The sequence below is a fragment of the Oncorhynchus clarkii genome, chromosome 3, assembly GCF_045791955.1.
Source record: "Oncorhynchus clarkii lewisi isolate Uvic-CL-2024 chromosome 3, UVic_Ocla_1.0, whole genome shotgun sequence".
In the NCBI taxonomy this organism is placed as follows: domain Eukaryota; kingdom Metazoa; phylum Chordata; class Actinopteri; order Salmoniformes; family Salmonidae; genus Oncorhynchus; species Oncorhynchus clarkii.
Window position 1 is genome coordinate 9,602,099 of NC_092149.1, and position 26,256 is coordinate 9,628,354.

General features: G+C 47.2%; 1 protein-coding gene across 1 annotated transcript in view; it reads right to left on the minus strand.

Annotated features, from left to right (window-relative positions):
- Nucleotides 1-26,256, minus strand: part of LOC139387518 (serine/threonine-protein kinase ULK4-like) — a 136,731-nt gene that overhangs the window by 49,946 nt on the left and 60,529 nt on the right. Inside the window, exons 24-30 of the mRNA XM_071133791.1 lie at nt 17,429-17,562; nt 15,380-15,501; nt 6,606-6,662; nt 6,477-6,528; nt 6,271-6,365; nt 3,165-3,216; nt 2,824-2,977 (exon numbers count right to left, since the gene is read on the minus strand). Of these exons, the coding sequence (XP_070989892.1) occupies nt 2,824-2,977; nt 3,165-3,216; nt 6,271-6,365; nt 6,477-6,528; nt 6,606-6,662; nt 15,380-15,501; nt 17,429-17,562 (666 nt within the window). The remainder of the gene's footprint in view (nt 1-2,823; nt 2,978-3,164; nt 3,217-6,270; nt 6,366-6,476; nt 6,529-6,605; nt 6,663-15,379; nt 15,502-17,428; nt 17,563-26,256) is intronic.

Below are 26,256 nucleotides of genomic sequence, written 5' to 3' on the forward strand. Positions count from 1 at the left end.
GATAGGTTTAGGGTCTAGTTAGTTCAACAGCTTGTTGATCGGTGTATAGATGTTTTACTAACTATCGAGAAATCCTCTGCAGAGAACTGGCCAACACACACTGGTTTAAATATTGAATTCAATAAATCTAAATAACTAATGAAAAAAACATAAATAAATTCAATAAATCTAAAACGTTTATTTGAAATGTTTATTTATACACTAGGGAACTGGCCAAATAAAGTTAACAAAACAAGAAGGTTCACTACTTTGACTGCACTCCACACACCCAGGCCCAGATGAACAGTGGAGCTGGACTGGCTCTCAGTTTCTGGTCATTAATTAATCCATGTCATCAGAGCTTTTAAATGAGCTAAAGTTGAGAAGTCTGCAGAAGCAGCTGAAGACAGGGAGGCACAAAGGGAGAGGGTAGACGAGAGGAGAGTAGAGAGAGAGGAGAGGAGAAAGAGGAGAGTAGAGAGAGAGAGGAGAGTAGAGAGAGAGAGGAGAGTAGAGAGAGGGGAAAGAGAGAGAGAGGAGAGAGGGTAGAGAGAGAGGAGAGAGAGGAGAGTAGAGAGAGAGAGGAGAGTAGAGAGAGAGAAGAGTAGAGAGAGGAGATAAGGTAGAGGAGAGGAGAGAGAGAGGGTAGAGAGAGAGTAGAGAGAGAGGGGAGAGGGTAGAGGAGAGAAGAGAGGGTAGAGGAGAGAAGAGAGAGAGAGGAGAGAGGGTAGAGGAGAGAGGAGAGTAGAGAGAGAGAGGAGAGAGGGTAGAGGAGAGTAGAGAGAGAGGGTAGAGGAGAGGAGAGAGAGAAGGTAGAGGAAAGTAGAGAGAGAGAGGGTAGAGGAGAGTAGAGAGAGAGGGTAGAGGAGAGTAGAGAGAGAGGGTAGAGGAGAGGAGAGAGAGAGGGTAGAGGAGAGTAGAGAGAGAGGAGAGAGAGGGTAGAGGAGAGTAGAGAGAGAGGAGAGAGAGGGTAGAGGAGAGGAGAGAGAGAGGGTAGAGGAGAGTAGAGAGAGAAGGTAGAGGAAAGTAGAGAGAGAGAGGGTAGAGGAGAGTAGAGAGAGACGGTAGAGGAGAGGAGAGAGAGAGGGTAGAGGAGAGTAGAGAGAGAAGGTAGAGGAAAGTAGAGAGAGAGAGGGTAGAGGAGAGTAGAGAGAGAGAGAAAGAAGAGTAGAGAGAGAGAGGAGAGAGGGTAGAGGAGAGTAGAGAGAGAGGGTAGAGGAGAGGAGAGAGAGAGAGAGGAGTGAAAGTAGAGGAGAGTAGAGAGAGAGGATAGAGGAGAGGAGAGAGAGAGAGGAGAGTAGAGAGAGAGAGAGGAGAGAGGGTAGAGGAGAGTAGGGAGAGAGGGTAGAGAAGAGTAGAGAGAGAGAGGAGAGAGGGTAGAGGAGAGTAGAGAGAGAGAGAGGAGTAAAAGTAGAGGAGAGTAGAGAGAGAGGGTAGAGGAGAGTAGAGAGAGAGAGAGGAGTAAAAGTAGAGGAGAGTAGAGAGAGAGGGTAGAGGAGAGTAGAGAGAGAGAGGAGTGAAAGTAGAGGAGAGTAGAGAGAGAGGGTAGAGGAGAGGAGAGAAGAGAGAGAGAGGGGTAAAGGAGAGCAGAGAGAGAGAGAGGGGGGTAAAGGAGAGCAGAGAGAGATAGAGAGGGGTAAAGGAGAGCAGAGAGAGAGAGGGGTAAAGGAGAGCAGAGAGAGAGAGAGAGGGGTAAAGGAGAGCAGAGAGAGAGAGAGAGGTAAAGGAGAGCAGAGAGAGATAGAGAGGGGTAAAGGAGAGCAGAGAGAGATAGAGAGAGAGGGGTAAAGAAGAGCAGAGAGAGAGAGGGGTAAAGGAGAGCAGAGAGAGATAGAGAGAGAGGGGTAAAGGAGAGCAGAGAGAGATAGGGAGAGGGGTAAAGGAGAGCAGAGAGAGATAGGGAGAGAGCGGAGAGAGAGGGTAGAGGAGAGCAGAGAGAGATAGAGAGAGGGGGGTAAAGGAGAGCAGAGAGAGATAGAGAGAGAGGGGTAAAGGAGAGCAGAGAGAGATAGGGAGAGAGGGGTAAAGGAGAGCAGAGAGAGAGAGAGAGGGGTAAAGGAGAGCAGAGAGAGAGAGAGAGGGGTAAAGGAGAGCAGAGAGAGATAGAGAGAGGGGGGTAAAGGAGAGCAGAGAGAGATAGAGAGAGAGGGGTAAAGAAGAGCAGAGAGAGATAGAGAGAGAGGGGTAAAGAAGAGCAGAGAGAGATAGAGAGAGAGGGGTAAAGAAGAGCAGAGAGAGATAGAGAGAGAGGGGTAAAGAAGAGCAGAGAGAGATAGAGAGAGAGGGGTAAAGAAGAGCAGAGAGAGATAGGGAGAGAGGGGTAAAGAAGAGCAGAGAGAGATAGAGAGAGAGAGAGGGGTAAAGAAGAGCAGAGAGAGAGAGAGAGAGGGGTAAAGAAGAGCAGAGAGAGATAGAGAGAGAGGGGTAAAGAAGAGCAGAGAGAGATAGAGAGAGAGAGGGGTAAAGAAGAGCAGAGAGAGATAGGGAGAGAGCGGAGAGAGAGGGTAGAGGAGAGCAGAGAGAGATAGAGAGAGAGGGGTAAAGGAGAGCAGAGAGAGATAGGGAGAGAGGGGTAAAGGAGAGCAGAGAGAGATAGGGAGAGAGCGGAGAGAGAGGGTAGAGGAGAGCAGAGAGAGAGTGGGGAGAGGTGAGGAGAGATGAAAGAAAGTGTAGGGGAGATAAGAGAGAGGGGGGAGAGGATAGGGGAGAGCGGAGAGAGCGAGCAGGGAGAGAGGTTAGGGGAGATAAGAGGGGGGAGGAGAGAGGGAAAATGTAGAGAAGAGCAGAGTGATAGAGAGGGTAGAGGAGAGAGAGATAGAGAGATGCAGGAGAGAGCATACTCACTGTGGAAGAAGGGCTTCTGTAATGAGAGTCAGTAGTCTGCCAGTTGAAGAGTTGCACTCTCTCTCTCTCCTCTCTCCCTCCTCCACGGCCTCTTGGCTCAGCAGCAGCAGTGTGATCTCTGACAGAACACGCAAGCTGACCATACGCCACTCCACTACAACACAAAACAGAGCATGTAACACACACACACACACACACACAAATGTGGTTAACTTTAGACCAAGGGCCTTGCTGTGTGCCATGCTAGATAGGGAACATTGCAGAATGGGCACGTTCCAGACTGCCTATCTATGTACTTAGATGTTAAGCATGGAGAGCACATGACCCAGACGTTTCCTTACCATTTTTACTGAAGGCAAGAGAAGTCAGTGGAGGAAGAATGCAATCAACAACCTTGAAGAGATAAAATACATATTTATACATAAAATAAACAACAAACATAAAATAAAACAACAAATAAATAAAACAAACGTCAAATAAACAACACCTAAACCTAATATAAGACAGTATTTCCATTTGACTCCTGATATACATCACCAACAAGTCATTTATTCATCACATGCAAATGTAGAAATTATGTCTTTTCTTTTAAACATGTCGTCTATTAAAGCGAGGAGCAATGAAATGAGCAGTTGTGTGAGCACTCCCAATCTCTATGTGAATATGATGTTGCTCCTGTCCTTCCATCATAAACACCTGATGTGAGCACTCCCAATCTCTATGTGAATATGATGTTGCTCCTGTCCTTCCATCATAAACACCTGATGTGAGCACTCCCAATCTCTATGTGAATATGATGTTGCTCCTGTCCTTCCATAGAAAAAACAGTAAACGCTCTGTTCTGTTCTAGTCTATTATGATGAGGACGATTTCCATAGAAACAACAGTAAACGCTCTGTTCTGTTCTAGTCTATTATGATGAGGACGATTTCCATAGAAACAACAGTAAACGCTCTGTTCTGTTCTAGTCTATTATGATGAGGACGATTTCCATAGAAATAACAGTAAACGCTCTGTTCTGTTCTAGTCTATTATGATGAGGACGATTTCCATAGAAACAACAGTAAACGCTCTGTTCTGTTCTAGTCTATTATGATGAGGACGATTTCCATAGAAATAACAGTAAACGCTCTGTTCTGTTCTAGTCTATTATGATGAGGACGATTTCCATAGAAAAAACAGTAAACGCTCTGTTCTGTTCTAGTCTATTATGATGAGGACGATTTCCATAGAAACAACAGTAAACGCTCTGTTCTGTTCTAGTCTATTATGATGAGGACGATTTCCATAGAAACAACAGTAAACGCTCTGTTCTGTTCTAGTCTATTATGATGAGGACGATTTCCATAGAAACAACAGTAAACGCTCTGTTCTGTTCTAGTCTATTATGATGAGGACGATTTCCATAGAAACAACAGTAAACGCTCTGTTCTGTTCTAGTCTATTATGATGAGGACGATTTCCATAGAAACAACAGTAAACGCTCTGTTCTGTTCTAGTCTATTATGATGAGGACAATTTCCGTAGAAACAACAGTAAACATTCAACGAGGATGTAATCTAAACAGGAGACAACATTAGAATAAGAAGCCTGAGGTGGGTATGAAGAATGTACTGTGTCTCGATGCATGTGTCCCAAATGGCAGCCTAATTCCCTATATAGTGCACTACCCTCGACCAGAGCTCTATGCACCCTGGACAAAAGCAGTGCACTACTGTATAAGGGGATTGGGGTGCCATTAGGGATGGATCCATTGAGCACCTTTGTTGTTTATTAGAATATATCCATCAAAAGAGACTGTTGTGCTTCCCATTATATTCAGCACATATTCTCCCTCCACCGTGCAAAGGGTTTTAACTGTCTGTCTGACTCAGAAGAGGCTTTTCTATCAGGCAACAGCCAGTCAAGAGTATAAATAGATAGAACTAAAAACAGATGACTAGATCCGATATTGCTGTGTTTCACCTCTGCAGAGAGCTTGTTCCAACAATTTACTTAACCTTTATTTGACTAGGCAAGTCAGTAAAGAACAAATTCTTATTTACAATGACTCCCTACCCCGGCCAAACCCTCACGACACTGGGACAATTGTGCGCCGCCCTATGGGACTCCAAATCCCAGCCGGATGTGATGCAGCCTGGATTCGAACCAGGGACTGTAGTGACGCCTCTTGCACTGAGATGCAGTGCCTTAGACCACTGCGCCACTCGGGAACAAAAGGAAACATTAAACTGTGTGTGTACTCATGCACTGCTGACAGACAACGCTCAGCGGAATCTAATGACTAGTGTCAGACATGTAATTCAAGTTTCTTCACATGTTACTCGGTATGAGAGGAGCTGCTCTTCTTCTTCACAGGACCATCAAGCCTCTTCAACTCATTACTTCCTGCCAGTGTCCCAAATGGCACCCTATCCCCTTTATAGTGCACTACTTTTGACCATGGCCAATAGTATATAGGGAATAGCGCTCCATTTAGGACTCAGCCCAGCTCCTTCCTGTAGGTCAATATTCATTCCACAGTCTCCTCAGACCAGACCAAAGCCCAGATGCACTCTGCTGGAGCTCCTGAGACAGCACAACTGATGGTCTGCTGGCCTGACAGTCTCTCTCCAACACCATACATGATTACTCCAAGTCAACCTAAGCTAAGCTAAGGGGTCTAAGGGGTTAAGAGGTTAGGGAAGAGGGGCTAAGAGGCTAAGAGGTTAGGGGCTAAGAGGTTAGGGACTAGGGGCTAGGAGCAAAGGAGTTGGGGGATAGGGGTTAAGAGGCTAGTGGCTAAGAGGCTAGTGGCTAAGAGGCTAGGGGCTAAGAGGTTAGGGGCTAAGGGGTCAGGGGATTAGGGGCTAGAGGGTTAGTGACTAGGTCTAAGAGGTTAGGGGCTAAGGGGTTGGGGCTAAGGGGCCAGGGGGGTTAGGGGCTAAGGGGTTAGGGGCTAAGAGGTTAGATGCTAAGGGTTTGGGGCTAAGGGGTTAGGGACTAGGGGCTAAGAGGTTAGGTGCTAAGGGTTTGGGGCTAAGGGGTCAGGGCTAAGGGGTCAGGGGATTAGGGGCTAGAGGGTTAGTGGCTAGGTCTAAGAGGTTAGGGGCTAAGGGGTTGGGGCTAAGGGGCGAGGGGGGTTAGGGGCTAAGGGGTTAGGGACTAGGGGCTAAGAGGTTAGGTGCTAAGGGTTTGGGGCTAAGGGGTTATGGACTAGGGGCTAAGAGGTTAGGTGCTAAGGGTTTGGGGCTAAGGGGTTAGGGACTAGGGGCTAAGAGGTTAGGTGCTAAGGGTTTGAGGCTAAGGGGCCAGGGACTAGGGGTCTAAGGGGTTAGGGGCTAAGAGGTTAGGAACTAGGGGGTTAGGGGCTAAGGGGCCAGAGACTAGGAGGTTAGGGACTAGGGGCTAGGACCTAGGGGGTTAGGGGCTAGGGGATAAGAGGTTAGGGACTAGGACCCTACTCACAGGACAGTGATGGGGCGTCAGCAGGGCTGGGTGCTGGGTGATGGCCTCCACAGCTGACAGAGTGTTCCTGATCAGCTCCTCTGAACCTGCTTGTCCTGGGAATCAAGTAGCAGGTTACACCAACAGTCTGGGCTTTATGGGCCAGTTGTCCAGATGAAACCTGTATTACTAATAACCAGTGATAAAGCAAGCTGACATTCACTCACCTATTGCACTGCCCAAACTGGTCTCACTGGCATCAATAGATGTTATGTGACTCTGGAAGCACATCAGAAATAAGGGGTGCAGAAGGCCATGGGACAATACCACTACACATCACTGTCTCAATGACTTACCAGCAGTGCTCCAAATTTGAAGAGAAACTCCTCAGTCACAACCTGTGGCCTGAATATCTAAAAAACAGAGAGAGAGAGAGAGAGAGAGAGAGAGAGAGAGAGAGAGAGAGAGAGAGAGAGAGAGAGAGAGAGAGAGAGAGAGAGAGAGACAGAGCAAAAGAAAGAGAGAGACACACAGAGCAAAAGAGAGAGGGGGAAAAGGAGATAGATATGACACTGTGCTACAGTAAGTTCTGTCTCTCTCTCTGACCTCAGCCTCTCAGTCTCTCCTCTCTAACTCTTAATTCCCTGCCAACTTTCTCTGCTCCTGTAAGCAGAGGCTTCGTAAAGCCCCACTGAGCTGTCAGCCCACAGTAGAGCATCGTTTTCTCTTTCTCACCAGCTCCAGCAGTGCACACACACACACACACACACCCACACACACACACACACACACACACACACACACGAGAGAGAGAGTGCATCCACTAAAACAAAAACTCCAAACAACATTAAAGGACTGCTCCACACATGTATTGATAAAGAGCTCCAGGGCAGACGTGGCCTGTAGTAAAGTGTATGACACATAGATGTAAACCAGAGCATCAGTCCCGACTCACATCAGAGCCCAGCTACAGTTAGTTTAATACCATCAGTAAGACCAGACTCACATCAGAGCCCAGCTAGTTAGTTTAATATCATCAGTAAGACCAGACTCACATCAGAGCCCAGCTACAGTTAGTTTTAATACCATCAGTAAGACCAGACTCACATCAGAGCCCAGCTAGTTAGTTTTAATACCATCAGTAAGACCAGACACACATCAGAGCCCAGCTACAGTTAGTTTTAATACCATCAGTAAGACCAGACTCACATCAGAGCCCAGCTAGTTAGTTTTAATATCATCAGTAAGACCAGACTCACATCAGAGCCCAGATAGTTAGTTTTAATACCATCAGTAAGACCAGACTCACATCAGAGCCCAGCTAGTTAGTTTTAATATCATCAGCAAGACCAGACTCACATCAGAGCCCAGCTACAGTTAGTTTTAATACCATCAGCAAGACCAGACTCACATCAGAGCCCAGCTACAGTTAGTTTTAATATCATCAGTAAGACCAGACTCACATCAGAGCCCAGCTACAGTTAGTTTTAATATCATCAGTAAGACCAGACTCACATCAGAGCCCAGCTACAGTTAGTTTAATACCATCAGTAAGACCAGACTCACATCAGAGCCCAGCTACAGTTAGTTTTAATATCATCAGCAAGATCAGACTCACATCAGAGCCCAGCTACAGTTAGTTTTAATATCATCAGTAAGACCAGACTCACATCAGAGCCCAGCTACAGTTAGTTTTAATACCATCAGTAAGACCAGACTCACATCAGAGCCCAGCTAGTTAGTTTTAATACCATCAGCAAGACCAGACTCACATCAGAGCCCAGCTAGTTAGTTTTAATACCATCAGCAAGATCAGACTCACATCAGAGCCCAGCTACAGTTAGTTTTAATACCATCAGTAAGACCAGACTCACATCAGAGCCCAGCTACAGTTAGTTTTAATATCATCAGTAAGACCAGACTCACATCAGAGCCCAGCTAGTTAGTTTTAATATCATCAGTAAGACCAGACTCACATCAGAGCCCAGCTAGTTAGTTTTAATACCATCAGTAAGATCAGACTCACATCAGAGCCCAGCTACAGTTAGTTTTAATACCATCAGTAAGACCAGACTCACATCAGAGCCCAGCTACAGTTAGTTTTAATACCATCAGTAAGACCAGACTCACATCAGAGCCCAGCTACAGTTAGTTTTAATATCATCAGTAAGACCAGACTCACATCAGAGCCCAGCTACAGTTAGTTTTAATATCATCAGTAAGACCAGACTCACATCAGAGCCCAGCTACAGTTAGTTTTAATACCATCAGTAAGACCAGACTCACATCAGAGCCCAGCTACAGTTAGTTTTAATACCATCAGTAAGACCAGACTCACATCAGAGCCCAGCTACAGTTAGTTTTAATACCATCACTAAGACCAGACTCACATCAGAGCCCAGCTAGTTAGTTTTAATACCATCAGCAAGACCAGACTCACATCAGAGCCCAGCTACAGTTAGTTTTAATATCATCAGTAAGACCAGACTCACATCAGAGCCCAGCTACAGTTAGTTGTAATACCATCAGTAAGACCAGACTCACATCAGAGCCCAGCTACAGTTAGTTTTAATATCATCAGTAAGACCAGACTCACATCAGAGCCCAGCTACAGTTAGTTTTAATATCATCAGTAAGACCAGACTCACATCAGAGCCCAGCTACAGTTAGTTTTAATACCATCAGTAAGACCAGACTCACATCAGAGCCCAGCTAGTTAGTTTTCAAATCAAATTAAATGTTATTTGTCACATACACATGGTTAGCAGATGTTAATGCGAGTGTAGCGAAATGCTTGTGCTTCTAGTTCCGACAATGCAGTAATAACCAACAAGTAATCTAACTAACAATTCCAAAACTACTGTCTTGTACACAGTGTGAGGGGATAAAGAATATGTACATAAGGATATATGAATGAGTGATGGTACAGAGCAGCATAGGCAGATACAGTAGATTGTATCGAGTACAGTATATACATATGAGATGAGTATGTAAACAAAGTGGCATAGTTAAAGTGGCTAGTGATACATGTATTACATAAGGATACAGTCGATGATATAGAGTACAGTATATACGTATGCCTATGAGATGAATAATGTAGGGTAAGTAACATTATATAAGGTAGCATTGTTTAAAGTGGCTAGTGATATATTTACATCATTTCCCATCAATTCCCATTATTAAAGTGGCTGGAGTTGAGTCAGTGTCAGTGTGTTGGCAGCAGCCACTCAATGTTAGTGGTGGCTGTTTAACAGTCTGATAGCCTTGAGATAGAAGCTGTTTTTCAGTCTCTCGGTCCCAGCTTTGATGCACCTGTACTGACCTCGCCTTCTGGATGATAGCGGGGTGAACAGGCAGTGGCTCGGGTGGTTGATGTCCTTGATGATCTTTATGGCCTTCCTGTGACATCGGGTGGTGTAGGTGTCCTGGAGGGCAGGTAGTTTGCCCCCGGTGATGCGTTGTGCAGACCTCACTACCCTCTGGAGAGCCTTACGGTTGAGGGCGGAGCAGTTGCCGTACCAGGCGGTGATACAGCCCGCCAGGATGCTCTCGATTGTGCATCTGTAGAAGTTTGTGAGTGCTTTTGGTGACAAGCCGAATTTCTTCAGCCTCCTGAGGTTGAAGAGGCGCTGCTGCGCCTTCTTCACAATGCTGTCTGTGTGAGTGGACCAATTCAGTTTGTCTGTGATGTGTATGCCGAGGAACTTAAAACTTGCTACCCTCTCCACTACTGTTCCATCGATGTGGATAGGGGGGTGTTCCCTCTGCTGTTTCCTGAAGTCCACAATCATCTCCTTAGTTTTGTTGACGTTGAGTGTGAGGTTATTTTCCTGACACCACACTCCGAGGGCCCTCACCTCCTCCCTGTAGGCCGTCTCGTCGTTGTTGGTAATCAAGCCTACCACTGTTGTGTCGTCCGCAAACTTGATGATTGAGTTGGAGGCGTGCGTGGCCACGCAGTCGTGGGTGAACAGGGAGTACAGGAGAGGGCTCAGAACGCACCCTTGTGGGGCCCCAGTGTTGAGGATCAGCGGGGAGGAGATGTTGTTGCCTACCCTCACCACCTGGGGGCGGCCCGTCAGGAAGTCCAGTACCCAGTTGCACAGGGCGGGGTCGAGACCCAGGGTCTCGAGCTTGATGACGAGCTTGGAGGGTACTATGGTGTTGAATGCCGAGCTGTAGTCAATGAACAGCATTCTCACATAGGTATTCCTCTTGTCCAGATGGGTTAGGGCAGTGTGCAGTGTGGTTGAGATTGCATCGTCTGTGGACCTATTTGGGCGGTAAGCAAATTGGAGTGGGTCTAGGGTGTCAGGTAGGGTGGAGGTGATGGTTTTAATACCATCAGTAAGACCAGACTCACATCAGAGCCCAGCTACAGTTAGTTTTAATACCATCAGTAAGACCAGACTCACATCAGAGCCCAGCTACAGTTAGTTTTAATACCATCAGTAAGACCAGACTCACATCAGAGCCCAGCTAGTTAGTTTTAATACCATCAGCAAGACCAGACTCACATCAGAGCCCAGCTACAGTTAGTTTTAATATCATCAGTAAGACCAGACTCACATCAGAGCCCAGCTACAGTTAGTTGTAATACCATCAGTAAGACCAGACTCACATCAGAGCCCAGCTACAGTTAGTTTTAATATCATCAGTAAGACCAGACTCACATCAGAGCCCAGCTACAGTTAGTTTTAATATCATCAGTAAGACCAGACTCACATCAGAGCCCAGCTACAGTTAGTTTTAATACCATCAGTAAGACCAGACTCACATCAGAGCCCAGCTAGTTAGTTTTAATACCATCAGTAAGACCAGACTCACATCAGAGCCCAGCTAGTTAGTTTTAATATCATCATGTTATTACACACGCATGGCAAGGACCACCGCTATTAGGGACAGCTATCTGTCACATCACAGATAAATAGCACACTAACCCCATTTAACTGACTATTAAATGTGTTACCTTGTTAAATGGCAGTGGGGGGGGGGTCTATGAGAGTGACAAGTTATTACTTTTCTAATGAGACGGCTCAACACTGTGGTGGTGTTGTCTAGTCTCCATGAAGAATGGCAGTGTGGTGGGGGGGGGGGGGGGTCTATGAGAGTGACAAGTTATTACTTTCTAATGAGACGGCTCAACACTGTGGTGGTGTTGTCTAGTCTCCATGAAGAATGGCAGGGGAAAGCGATATTTAATCACTGCATGGTTTCATCCAGCAGGCTGCTTGTTGACAAGCATCTCTCTCGCTAAGATTTAGTCATATTAATCATTTCTGCTCAATTGAGACAGTCATCACTAAATCCAATTTCCCCACCATGTCTATTGGCAACTGACAATAATCTGTCTGTGAGGCAGAGTGGGATGAAAATAACAACCTTTAATGCATTTTCTAGTCGTTTATGTGCCATCTCTGGGTATATTATGTATTAGTAATCATGGCTTTGGAAAAGATGATTCAAAGTTTAGCCTAAATGTAAACTTAAATAGTGCATCAGCTACGATTTTGATCATCTAAATCTGTTTTGCCACAGTAACATAGAAAACACACTTTGACGTCAGATGTACAGTAGGTGGGATGTGAACATTTCAACTTCTCCTTGTTAACCAGGTTTATTTGACACCCTCTCAGTGTTGGCCAGCCGACAGGTATCCAAGTGAACCAGAAGCATAGTGGTAAACAACCACATTAGTTTCACCTCTCCAAAGAGCTCAGATACTGGGTGTTAAAACCAAGCAACTTCAATTACGTATCAAGGTTATTGACGCTCACTGCACACAGTACTTGATGCGTGTGTGTGTGTGTGTGTGTGTGTGTGTGTGTGTGCGGGTGTTAGCGCGTGCTTGTGTGTGTGTGTGTGTGTGTGTGCGTGCGTGCGTGTGTGTGTGTGTGACTGTTCGACTGCAGCATTCTAATCCAATTAGCTGCGGCAGTGCTCAGATGAGCCGTGGTCTCTGGCACAGTTCCCTGCTCTATTCTGCCTGTGATAAAGTTGATTAAGATCTCTGTTGGTTTGGATGAGGAGAGAGACTCACAGCTCTTAAAGCCCTGATTCATTGGCTCTAGGTGGTAGGGGTGGACACAAATGAGCAGAAGGGTTTCAGAAATGTATCAATAAGCATCAGTTGAAGCCTCTAGGCAGTGTGCTGTATGTTTTATGATTGAGAGATGCTATAAGATGTTCAAACAGCCAATTGGGAATTATTCAATAGTGTCAGAGATCCTGACCTCTCCTGATCCATTTGCTTGTGAATCCATTCTACCTGACTGAGGTTCCATCTCATTAAACAAGTGATCTCATTTGACAATCACGCACATGCATGTACCGTACTTGATCTGTACACACACACACACACACACACACACACACACACACACACACACACACACACACACACACACACACACACACACACACACACACACACAGTAGGGATGGGCGATATGACTAAAATGTAATATCATGGTCATTTTAAAAAATTGGACGGTATGAATGTATTTTATGGTTTTGAATAATAGAAGTTGTAAATGTGCTTTATTTGAACATTTTTACATTTGAGTCAATTAGCAGAAGCACTTATCCAGAGTGACTTACAGTTAGTGCATTCATCTGGAGATGAAAGTGTTGGTTCAGAAGGGGGGGCTGAACGGAGTGCTGTTTTGTGATTTCAATGGGTCTTTCTCCATTCTAATTGTTTTATTCAGCATTTTCATCAATTTCTGCATTTCCTGGGCTCATTTGAGATCATTTCCACACTGCCACGTACTGTAGGGCTGAACAATATGGGCAAACAATCTAGGCCTTATTTTTAATCAAATGTTCCAATTGTGATTTGGCTTGCAAGTTAGAGCAAAAAAGGTTGGGTGAACCGTTGGAATCATGGAAATATCATGATTATTCTAATTATAGAGCTAGAATATAATAATACAGTGTTGTTTGACATGACAATGAATGAAAGAGTTATTGTGACAGGGTAGGAACCAAAGTGTTGATAAGTGTTTCCGAAGGGACAATATAATCTTTGGCTACATTTAATGTTTTCTCTTAGCTACTTCATGTAGCTAACATATTCTTGCTTCACGTATTCCTCTGATTTAGACAACATGCTGATTTAGGTCTACACCATCACTGGTATTATCAGACAGTATAGCTAATTACGTTTGCTCTGATTCAGTACATTTATTAGCTAGCTAGCCAGCTAAAGAGCAATTAGGATTAGAGGCTAACACAATTTAGGCCCAATTTGCTAAGAAAATACAAACTAGCTGTGACAGGGGGCGGGGCTAGGTCTGTGTGGAAAGCATTGTGGAGAGAGAGATGACTCAAGCAGTGAATTAAACTATAAAAATGGGATGTTACACACGGCGTATCACAAACCAAACATTCAAATACCTTTACATAAGTTCAATTATAAACCTGGTGGTTCGAGCCCTGAATGCCGATTGGCTGACAGCTATGATATATATATATTTTTTTACCTTTATTTAACTAGGCAAGTCAGTTAAGAACAAATTCTTATTTTCAATGATGGCCTAGGAACAGTGGGTTAACTGCCTTGTTCAGGGGCAGAATGACAGATTTGTACCTTGTCAGCTCGGGATTTTTCGGTTACTAGTCCAACGCTCTAACCACTAGGCTACCCTGTATATCAGACCGTATACCACAGGTATGACAAAACATGTACTTTTACTGCTCTAATTCCATTGGTAACCAGTTTATAATAGCAATAAAGTACCCCAGGGGTTTGTGGTATGTGGCCAATATACCACGGCTAAGGGCAGTGTCCAGGCTGTACTACGCGATGCGTAGTGGATAAGAACAGCCCTTAGCTGTGGTATATTGGCCATATATCACGGCTAGGGGCTGTGTCCAGGCTGTACTCCGCGATGCGTAGTGGATAAGAACAGCCCTTAGCTGTGGTATATTGGCCATATATCACGGCTAGGGGCTGTGTCCAGGCTGTACTCCGCGATGCATAGTGGATAAGAACAGCCCTTAGCTGTGGTATATTGGCCATATATCACGGCTAGGGGCTGTGTCCAGGCTGTACTCCGCGATGCGTCGTGGATAAGAACAGCCCTTAGCTGTGGTATATTGGCCATATATCACGGCTAGGGGCTGTGTCCAGGCTGTACTCCGCGATGCGTCGTGGATAAGAACAGCCCTTAGCTGTGGTATATTGGCCATATATCACGGCTAGGGGCTGTGTCCAGGCTGTACTCCGCGATGCATAGTGGATAAGAACAGCCCTTAGCTGTGGTATATTGGCCATATATCACGGCTAGGGGCTGTGTCCAGGCTGTACTCCGCGATGCGTAGTGGATAAGAACAGCCCTTAGCTGTGGTATATTGGCCATATATCACGGCTAGGGGCTGTGTCCAGGCTGTACTACGCGATGCGTAGTGGATAAGAACAGCCCTTAGCTGTGGTATATTGGCCATATATCACGGCTAGGGGCTGTGTCCAGGCTGTACTCCGCGATGCGTCGTGGATAAGAACAGCCCTTAGCTGTGGTATATTGGCCATATATCACGGCTAGGGGCTGTGTCCAGGCTGTACTCCGCGATGCATAGTGGATAAGAACAGCCCTTAGCTGTGGTATATTGGCCATATATCACGGCTAGGGGCTGTGTCCAGGCTGTACTCCGCGATGCATAGTGGATAAGAACAGCCCTTAGCTGTGGTATATTGGCCATATATCACGGCTAGGGGCTGTGTCCAGGCTGTACTCCGCGATGCATAGTGGATAAGAACAGCCCTTAGCTGTGGTATATTGGCCATATATCACGGCTAGGGGCTGTGTCCAGGCTGTACTCCGCGATGCGTCGTGGATAAGAACAGCCCTTAGCTGTGGTATATTGGCCATATATCACGGCTAGGGGCTGTGTCCAGGCTGTACTCCGCGATGCGTAGTGGATAAGAACAGCCCTTAGCTGTGGTATATTGGCCATATATCACGGCTAGGGGCTGTGTCCAGGCTGTACTCCGCGATGCATAGTGGATAAGAACAGCCCTTAGCTGTGGTATATTGGCCATATACCACAAACCCCTGAGGTGCATCAATAACGGTATATGGTAGAATACAGTGTTTGTGACATACTGTAGTACAGTAGGAAGGGTTACCTGAGAGGTGAGGAGGTGGAGCACCACAGTCATCATGGGTACACTCTGTTTCAGCTGCTTGGCCTGAACAGTGGAGGGATGCTTCCTACCCACTATACTGCCCAGCGCGGACAGCATGTCATCTACACAGTACAGAGAGGTGACAGACAGACAGCATGTCATCTACACAGTACAGAGAGGTGACAGACAGACAGCATGTCATCTACACAGTACAGAGAGGTGACAGACAGACAGCATGTCATCTACACAGTACAGAGGAGAGAGGACAGAGGGGTGACAGACAGACAGCATGTCATCTACACAGTACAGAGGACAGAGAGGTGACAGACAGCATGTCATCTACACAGTACAGAGGAGAGAGAGGTGACAGACAGACAGCATGTCACCTACACAGTACAGAGGACAGAGAGGTGACAGACAGACAGCATGTCATCTACACAGCACAGAGGAGAGAGAGGTGACAGACAGACAGCATGTCATCTACACAGTACAGAGGACAGAGAGGTGACAGACAGCATGTCATCTACACAGTACAGGGGACAGAGAGGTGACAGACAGCATGTCATCTACACAGTACAGAGGACAGAGAGGTGACAGACAGACAGACAGCATGTCATCTACACAGTACAGAGGACAGAGAGGTGACAGACAGCATGTCATCTACACAGTACAGGGGACAGAGAGGTGACAGACAGCATGTCATCTATACAGTACAGAGGACAGAGGGGTGACAGACAGACAGCATGTCATCTACACAGTACAGAGGACAGAGGGGTGACAGACACAGCATGTCATCTACACAGTACAGAGGACAGAGGGGTGACAGACAGACATCATGTCATCTACACAGTACAGGGGACAGAGAGGTGACAGACAGACAGCATGTCATCTACACAGTACAGAGGACAGAGAGGTGACAGACAGACAGCATGTCATCTACACAGTACAGGGGACAGAGAGGTGACAGACAGACAGACAGCATGTCATCTACACAGTACAGAGGACAGAGAGGTGACAGACAGCATGTCATCTACACAGTACAGGGGACAGAGAGGTGACAGACAGCATGTCATCTATACAGTACAGAGGACAGAGGGGTGACAGACAGACAGCATGTCATCTACACAGTACAGAGGACAGAGGGGTGACAGACAGACAGCATGTCATCTACACAGTACAGGGGACAGAGAGGTGACAGACAGACAGCATGTCATCTACACAGTACAGAGGACAGAGAGGTGACAGACAGACAGCATGTCATCTACACAGTACAGAGGACAGAGAGGTGACAGACAGACAGCATGTCATCTACACAGTACAGAGGACAGAGAGGTGACAGACAGCATGTCATCTACACAGTACAGGGGACAGAGAGGTGACAGACAGCATGTCATCTATACAGTACAGAGGACAGAGGGGTGACAGACAGACAGCATGTCATCTACACAGTACAGAGGACAGAGGGGTGACAGACAGACAGCATGTCATCTACACAGTACAGAGGACAGAGAGAGGGTTCTCTCTCCCCACCCCTCACTTGCCCTCCCCTTTCATCACCTCTCCCCCCTTCAGTCTCCTCTCCCCACCCCACCCCTTCCCCTCTCCTCATCTCCTCCTCTCCCTGTGATCTCCCAATCTGTCCCCATACCCTCTCCTCCTCTCCTCTCCTCTCCTTCCAGTGATCTTAGAGGAGAATGAGCCCAGACCGGTTTGAACCGGTTGGGTCTGGCTTCCGGCCCTGATGGGAGACGTGCCATGTTAGCAGCACTGATTTACAAATTAAACGTCAGGAAAAGGTCAATACCTGGCTGGGTGATTTAAAATTCAATCAGAAAGGTAATTAAAAAGAGGGAGAATCAAATTGGCTTGCTCCATCCAGCCATTGATGCAAGTTCCCCTCAACCCCACTTCACTTCACCTCCTCTCCCCTCCCCTCCCCTCCTCTCCTCTCCTCTCCTCTCCCCCCCCCCCCCCCCCCCCCTCTCCCCTCCCCCCTCCCTCCCATCTCCTCTTAGTGCTGTGGTTTTTGTGTTATTGTGATTGATTTACCCAGAATGGCTGGCAGCTGCAGCACGACGTGACGGATGAGCAGATGGAGGCATTTTGACAGGTATTCATTGGTGCTTTGTAGCTCCTTCCCTGGCGTGGCCTGCCTGATGTCTCTTTCAATGTACATCACCAGTCTGCAAAACATTATCATTCACCTATAGCCTCCAAACTACCCCTGGAGCCGGACGGAGCCGGACTGAGCCGGGATCAATACAAGCCATTGAAAACAGAATTAGGAAGACGTATTATAGCAAATAAATGATATTCATTACAACAATTAGGGTTAAAAATAAAGGCTAATAGATTCAGAGATCAATGAGGAGCATCAAAACAGCCCTCAAGCTGCAACAAGACTCTTGAACTCGAACACAGAGTCTGCATTTTGAAACAAGAACAACCCTCACAGGCAAGTGGATAATAACCTGCCTAACAGAGTAGGATACAGTACACCACTGTACAGAGACAGATGTGGTGTCTACAGGTCAGTACACCACTGGACAGAGACAGATGTGATGTCTACAGGTCAGTACACCACTGGACAGAGACAGATGTGGTGTCTATAGGTCAGTACACCACTGTACAGAGACAGATGTGATGTCTACAGGTCAGTACACCACTGTACAGAGACAGATGTGGTGTCTACAGGTCAGTACACCACTGGACAGAGACAGATGTGGTGTCTACAGGTCAGTACACCACTATACAGAGACAGATGTGGTGTCTACAGGTCAGTACACCACTGGACAGAGACAGATGTGGTGTCTACAGGTCAGTACACCACTGGACAGAGACAGATGTGGTGTCTACAGGTCAGTACACCACTGGACAGATGTGGTGTCTACAGGTCAGTACACCACTGTACAGAGACAGATGTGGTGTCTACAGGTCAGTACACCACTGGACAGATGTGATGTCTACAGGTCAGTACACCACTGTACAGAGACAGATGTGGTGTCTACAGGTCAGTACACCACTGGACAGAGACAGATGTGATGTCTACAGGTCAGTACACCACTGTACAGAGACAGATGTGGTGTCTACAGGTCAGTACACCACTGGACAGAGACAGATGTGGTGTCTACAGGTCAGTACACCACTGTACAGAGAGACAGATGTGGTGTCTACAGGTCAGTACACCACTGGACAGAGACAGATGTGATGTCTACAGGTCAGTACACCACTGTACAGAGCCAGATGTGGTGTCTACAGGTCAGTACACCACTGGACAGAGACAGATGTGATGTCTACAGGTCAGTACACCACTGGACAGAGACAGATGTGATGTCTACAGGTCAGTACACCACTGTACAGAGAGACAGATGTGGTGTCTACAGGTCAGTACACCACTGGACAGAGACAGATGTGATGTCTACAGGTCAGTACACCACTGTACAGAGACAGATGTGGTGTCTACAGGTCAGTACACCACTGGACAGAGACAGATGTGATGTCTACAGGTCAGTACACCACTGTACAGAGAGACAGATGTGGTGTCTACAGGTCAGTACACCACTGGACAGAGACAGATGTGATGTCTACAGGTCAGTACACCACTGTACAGAGACAGATGTGGTGTCTACAGGTCAGTACACCACTGGACAGAGACAGATGTGATGTCTACAGGTCAGTACACCACTGTACAGAGACAGATGTGGTGTCTACAGGTCAGTACACCACTGGACAGAGACAGATGTGATGTCTACAGGTCAGTACACCACTGGACAGAGACAGATGTGATGTCTACAGGTCAGTACACCACTGGACAGAGACAGATGTGATGTCTACAGGTCAGTACACCACTGTACAGAGACAGATGTGGTGTCTACAGGTCAGTACACCACTGGACAGAGACAGATGTGATGTCTACAGGTCAGTACACCACTGTACAGAGACAGATGTGGTGTCTACAGGTCAGTACACCACTGGACAGAGACAGATGTGATGTCTACAGGTCAGTACACCACTGGACAGAGACAGATGTGATGTCTACAGGTCAGTACACCACTGGACAGAGACAGATGTGATGTCTACAGGTCAGTACACCACTGTACAGAGACAGATGTGGTGTCTACAGGTCAGTACACCACTGTACAGAGACAGATGTGGTGTCTACAGGTCAGTACACCACTGGACAGATGTGGTGTCTACAGGTCAGTACACCACTGTACAGAGACAGATGTGATGTCTACAGGTCAGTACACCACTGGACAGAGACAGATGTGATGTCTACAGGTCAGTACACCACTGTACAGAGCCAGATGTGGTGTCTACAGGTCAGTACACCACTGTACAGAGACAGATGTGATGTCTACAGGTCAGTACACCACTGTACAGAGACAGATGTGGTGTCTACAGGTCAGTACACCACTGGACAGAGAGACAGATGTAGTGTCTACAGGTCAGTACACCACTGGACAGAGAGACAGATGTGGTGTCTACAGGTCAGTACACCACTGGACAGAGAGACAGATGTGGTGTCTACAGGTCAGTACACCACTGGACAGAGAGACAGATGTGGTGTCTACAGGTCAGTACACCACTGGACAGAGACAGATGTAGTGTCTACAGGTCAGTACACCACTGGACAGAGACAGATGTGGTGTCTACAGGTCAGTACACCACTGGACAGAGACAGATGTGATGTCTACAGGTCAGTACACCACTGGACAGATGTGGTGTCTACAGGTCAGTACACCACTGGACAGAGACAGATGTGGTGTCTACAGGTCAGTACACCACTGGACAGAGACAGATGTAGTGTCTACAGGTCAGTACACCACTGGACAGAGACAGATGTGGTGTCTACAGGTCAGTACACCACTGGACAGAGACAGATGTGGTGTCTACAGGTCAGTACACCACTGGACAGAGACAGATGTGATGTCTACAGGTCAGTACACCACTGTACAGAGACAGATGTGATGTCTACAGGTCAGTACACCACTGGACAGAGACAGATGTGGTGTCTACAGGTCAGTACACCACTGTACAGAGCCAGATGTGGTGTCTACATGTCAGTACACCACTGGACAGATGTGATGTCTACAGGTCAGTACACCACTGGACAGAGACAGATGTGGTGTCTACAGGTCAGTACACCACTGGACAAAGACAGATGTGATGACTACAGGTCAGTACACCACTGGACAGAGACAGATGTGATGTCTACAGGTCAGTACACCACTGGACAGAGACAGATGTAGTGTCTACAGGTCAGTACACCACTGGACAGAGACAGATGTGGTGTCTACAGGTCAGTACACCACTGGACAGAGACAGATGTGGTGTCTACAGGTCAGTAAACCACTGGACAGAGACAGATGTGGTGTCTACAGGTCAGTACACCACTGGACAGAGACAGATGTGATGTCTACAGGTCAGCACACCACTGTACAGAGACATATGTGGTGTCTACAGGTCAGTACACCACTGTACAGAGAGACAGATGTGGTGTCTACAGGTCAGTACACCACTGGACAGAGACAGATGTGATGTCTACAGGTCAGTACACCACTGTACAGAGCCAGATGTGGTGTCTACAGGTCAGTACACCACTGGACAGAGACAGATGTGATGTCTACAGGTCAGTACACCACTGGACAGAGACAGATGTGATGTCTACAGGTCAGTACACCACTGTACAGAGCCAGATGTGGTGTCTACAGGTCAGTACACCACTGGACAGAGACAGATGTGATGTCTACAGGTCAGTACACCACTGGACAGAGACAGATGTGATGTCTACAGGTCAGTACACCACTGGACAGAGACAGATGTGATGACTACAGGTCAGTACACCACTGGACAGAGACAGATGTGGTGTCTACAGGTCAGTACACCACTGTACAGAGACAGATGTGGTGTCTACAGGTCAGTACACCACTGGACAGAGACAGATGTAGTGTCTACAGGTCAGTACACCACTGTACAGAGAGACAGATGTGGTGTCTACAGGTCAGTACACCACTGGACAGAGACAGATGTGATGACTACAGGTCAGTACACCACTGTACAGAGACAGATGTGGTGTCTACAGGTCAGTACACCACTGGACAGAGACAGATGTAGTGTCTACAGGTCAGTACACCACTAGACAGAGAGACAGATGTGGTGTCTACAGGTCAGTACACCACTGTACAGAGACAGATGTGGTGTCTACAGGTCAGTACACCACTGGACAGAGACAGATGTGATGTCTACAGGTCAGTACACCACTGGACAGAGACAGATGTGATGTCTACAGGTCAGTACACCACTGTACAGAGACAGATGTGGTGTCTACAGGTCAGTACACCACTGGACAGAGACAGATGTGGTGTCTACAGGTCAGTACACCACTGGACAGAGACATATGTGATGTCTACAGGTCAGTACACCACTGGACAGAGACATATGTGATGTCTACAGGTCAGTACACCACTGGACAGAGACATATGTGGTGTCTACAGGTCAGTACACCACTGGACAGAGACAGATGTGGTGTCTACAGGTCAGTACACCACTGGACAGAGACAGATGTGATGTCTACAGGTCAGTACACCACTGTACAGAGCCAGATGTGGTGTCTACAGGTCAGTACACCACTGTACAGAGACAGATGTGGTGTCTACAGGTCAGTACACCACTGGACAGAGACAGATGTGGTGTCTACAGGTCAGTACACCACTGGACAGAGACAGATGTGGTGTCTACAGGTCAGTACACCACTGGACAGAGACAGATGTGATGTCTACAGGTCAGTACACCACTGGACAGAGACAGATGTGATGACTACAGGTCAGTACACCACTGTACAGAGACAGATGTAGTGTCTACAGGTCAGTACACCACTGGACAGAGACATATGTGGTGTCTACAGGTCAGTACACCACTGTACAGAGACATATGTGGTGTCTACAGGTCAGTACACCACTGTACAGAGAGACAGATGTAGTGTCTACCGGTCAGTACACCACTGGACAGAGACAGATGTGGTGTCTACAGGTCAGTACACCACTGTACAGAGACAGATGTGGTGTCTACAGGTCAGTACACCACTGGACAGAGACAGATGTGGTGTCTACAGGTCAGTACACCACTGGACAGAGACAGATGTGATGTCTACAGGTCAGTACACCACTGGACAGAGACAGATGTGGTGTCTACAGGTCAGTACACCACTGGACAGAGACAGATGTGATGTCTACAGGTCAGTACACCACTGGACAGAGACAGATGTAGTGTCTACAGGTCAGTACACCACTGGACAGAGACAGATGTGATGTCTACAGGTCAGTACACCACTGTACAGAGACAGATGTGATGTCTACAGGTCAGTACACCACTGGACAGAGACAGATGTGATGTCTACAGGTCAGTACACCACTGGACAGAGACAGATGTGATGTCTACAGGTCAGTACACCACTGGACAGAGACAGATGTGATGTCTACAGGTCAGTACACCACTGGACAGAGACATATGTGATGTCTACAGGTCAGTACACCACTGTACAGAGAGACAGATGTGGTGTCTACAGGTCAGTACACCACTGGACAGAGACAGATGTGATGTCTACAGGTCAGTACACCACTGTACAGAGACAGATGTAGTGTCTACAGGTCAGTACACCACTGGACAGAGAGACAGATGTGGTGTCTACAGGTCAGTACACCACTGTACAGAGACAGATGTAGTGTCTACAGGTCAGTACACCACTGGACAGAGACAGATGTGATGTCTACAGGTCAGTACACCACTGTACAGAGAGACAGATGTGGTGTCTACAGGTCAGTACACCACTGGACAGAGACAGATGTGATGTCTACAGGTCAGTACACCACTGTACAGAGACAGATGTGGTGTCTACAGGTCAGTACACCACTGGACAGAGACAGATGTGGTGTCTACAGGTCAGTACACCACTGGACAGAGACAGATGTGATGTCTACAGGTCAGTACACCACTGTACAGAGAGACAGATGTGGTGTCTACAGGTCAGTACACCACTGGACAGAGACAGATGTGATGTCTACAGGTCAGTACACCACTGTACAGAGACAGATGTGGTGTCTACAGGTCAGTACACCACTGGACAGATGTGGTGTCTACAGGTCAGTACACCACTGTACAGAGACAGATGTGGTGTCTACAGGTCAGTACACCACTGTACAGAGACAGATGTGGTGTCTACAGGTCAGTACACCACTGGACAGAGACAGATGTGATGTCTATAGGTCAGTACACCACTGTACAGAGACAGATGTGGTGTCTACAGGTCAGTACACCACTGTACAGAGACAGATGTGGTGTCTACAGGTCAGTACACCACTGGACAGAGACAGATGTAGTGTCTACAGGTCAGTACACCACTGGACAGAGACAGATGTGGTGTCTACAGGTCAGTACACCACTGGACAGAGACAGATGTGATGACTACAGGTCAGTACACCACTGTACAGAGACAGATGTAGTGTCTACAGGTCAGTACACCACTGGACAGAGACATATGTGGTGTCTACAGGTCAGTACACCACTGTACAGAGACATATGTGGTGTCTACAGGTCAGTACACCACTGTACAGAGAGACAGATGTAGTGTCTACCGGTCAGTACACCACTGGACAGAGACAGATGTGGTGTCTACAGGTCAGTACACCACTGTACAGAGACAGATGTGGTGTCTACAGGTCAGTACACCACTGGACAGAGACAGATGTGGTGTCTACAGGTCAGTACACCACTGGACAGAGACAGATGTGATGTCTACAGGTCAGTACACCACTGGACAGAGACAGATGTGGTGTCTACAGGTCAGTACACCACTGGACAGAGACAGATGTGATGTCTACAGGTCAGTACACCACTGGACAGAGACAGATGTAGTGTCTACAGGTCAGTACACCACTGGACAGAGACAGATGTGATGTCTACAGGTCAGTACACCACTGTACAGAGACAGATGTGATGTCTACAGGTCAGTACACCACTGGACAGAGACAGATGTGATGTCTACAGGTCAGTACACCACTGGACAGAGACAGATGTGATGTCTACAGGTCAGTACACCACTGGACAGAGACAGATGTGATGTCTACAGGTCAGTACACCACTGGACAGAGACATATGTGATGTCTACAGGTCAGTACACCACTGTACAGAGAGACAGATGTGGTGTCTACAGGTCAGTACACCACTGGACAGAGACAGATGTGATGTCTACAGGTCAGTACACCACTGTACAGAGACAGATGTAGTGTCTACAGGTCAGTACACCACTGGACAGAGAGACAGATGTGGTGTCTACAGGTCAGTACACCACTGTACAGAGACAGATGTAGTGTCTACAGGTCAGTACACCACTGGACAGAGACAGATGTGATGTCTACAGGTCAGTACACCACTGTACAGAGAGACAGATGTGGTGTCTACAGGTCAGTACACCACTGGACAGAGACAGATGTGATGTCTACAGGTCAGTACACCACTGTACAGAGACAGATGTGGTGTCTACAGGTCAGTACACCACTGGACAGAGACAGATGTGGTGTCTACAGGTCAGTACACCACTGGACAGAGACAGATGTGATGTCTACAGGTCAGTACACCACTGTACAGAGAGACAGATGTGGTGTCTACAGGTCAGTACACCACTGGACAGAGACAGATGTGATGTCTACAGGTCAGTACACCACTGTACAGAGACAGATGTGGTGTCTACAGGTCAGTACACCACTGGACAGATGTGGTGTCTACAGGTCAGTACACCACTGTACAGAGACAGATGTGGTGTCTACAGGTCAGTACACCACTGTACAGAGACAGATGTGGTGTCTACAGGTCAGTACACCACTGGACAGAGACAGATGTGATGTCTATAGGTCAGTACACCACTGTACAGAGACAGATGTGGTGTCTACAGGTCAGTACACCACTGTACAGAGACAGATGTGGTGTCTACAGGTCAGTACACCACTGGACAGAGACAGATGTAGTGTCTACAGGTCAGTACACCACTGGACAGAGACAGATGTGGTGTCTACAGGTCAGTACACCACTGGACAGAGACAGATGTGGTGTCTACAGGTCAGTACACCACTGGACAGAGACAGATGTGGTGTCTACAGGTCAGTACACCACTGGACAGAGACAGATGTGGTGTCTACAGGTCAGTACACCACTAGACAGAGAGACAGATGTGGTGTCTACAGGTCAGTACACCACTGTACAGAGACAGATGTGGTGTCTACAGGTCAGTACACCACTGTACAGAGACAGATGTGGTGTCTACAGGTCAGTACACCACTGGACAGAGACAGATGTGATGTCTACAGGTCAGTACACCACTGTACAGAGACAGATGTGGTGTCTACAGGTCAGTACACCACTGGACAGAGACAGATGTGGTGTCTACAGGTCAGTACACCACTGTACAGAGACAGATGTGATGTCTATAGGTCAGTACACCACTGGACAGAGACAGATGTGGTGTCTACAGGTCAGTACACCACTGGACAGAGACATATGTGGTGTCTACAGGTCAGTACACCACTGGACAGAGACAGATGTGATGTCTACAGGTCAGTACACCACTGGACAGAGACAGATGTGGTGTCTACAGGTCAGTACACCACTGGACAGAGACAGATGTGGTGTCTACAGGTCAGTACACCACTGTACAGAGACAGATGTGGTGTCTACAGGTCAGTACACCACTGTACAGAGACAGATGTGGTGTCTACAGGTCAGTACACCACTGTACAGAGACAGATGTGGTGTCTACAGGTCAGTACACCACTGTACAGAGACAGATGTGGTGTCTACAGGTCAGTACACCACTGGACAGAGAC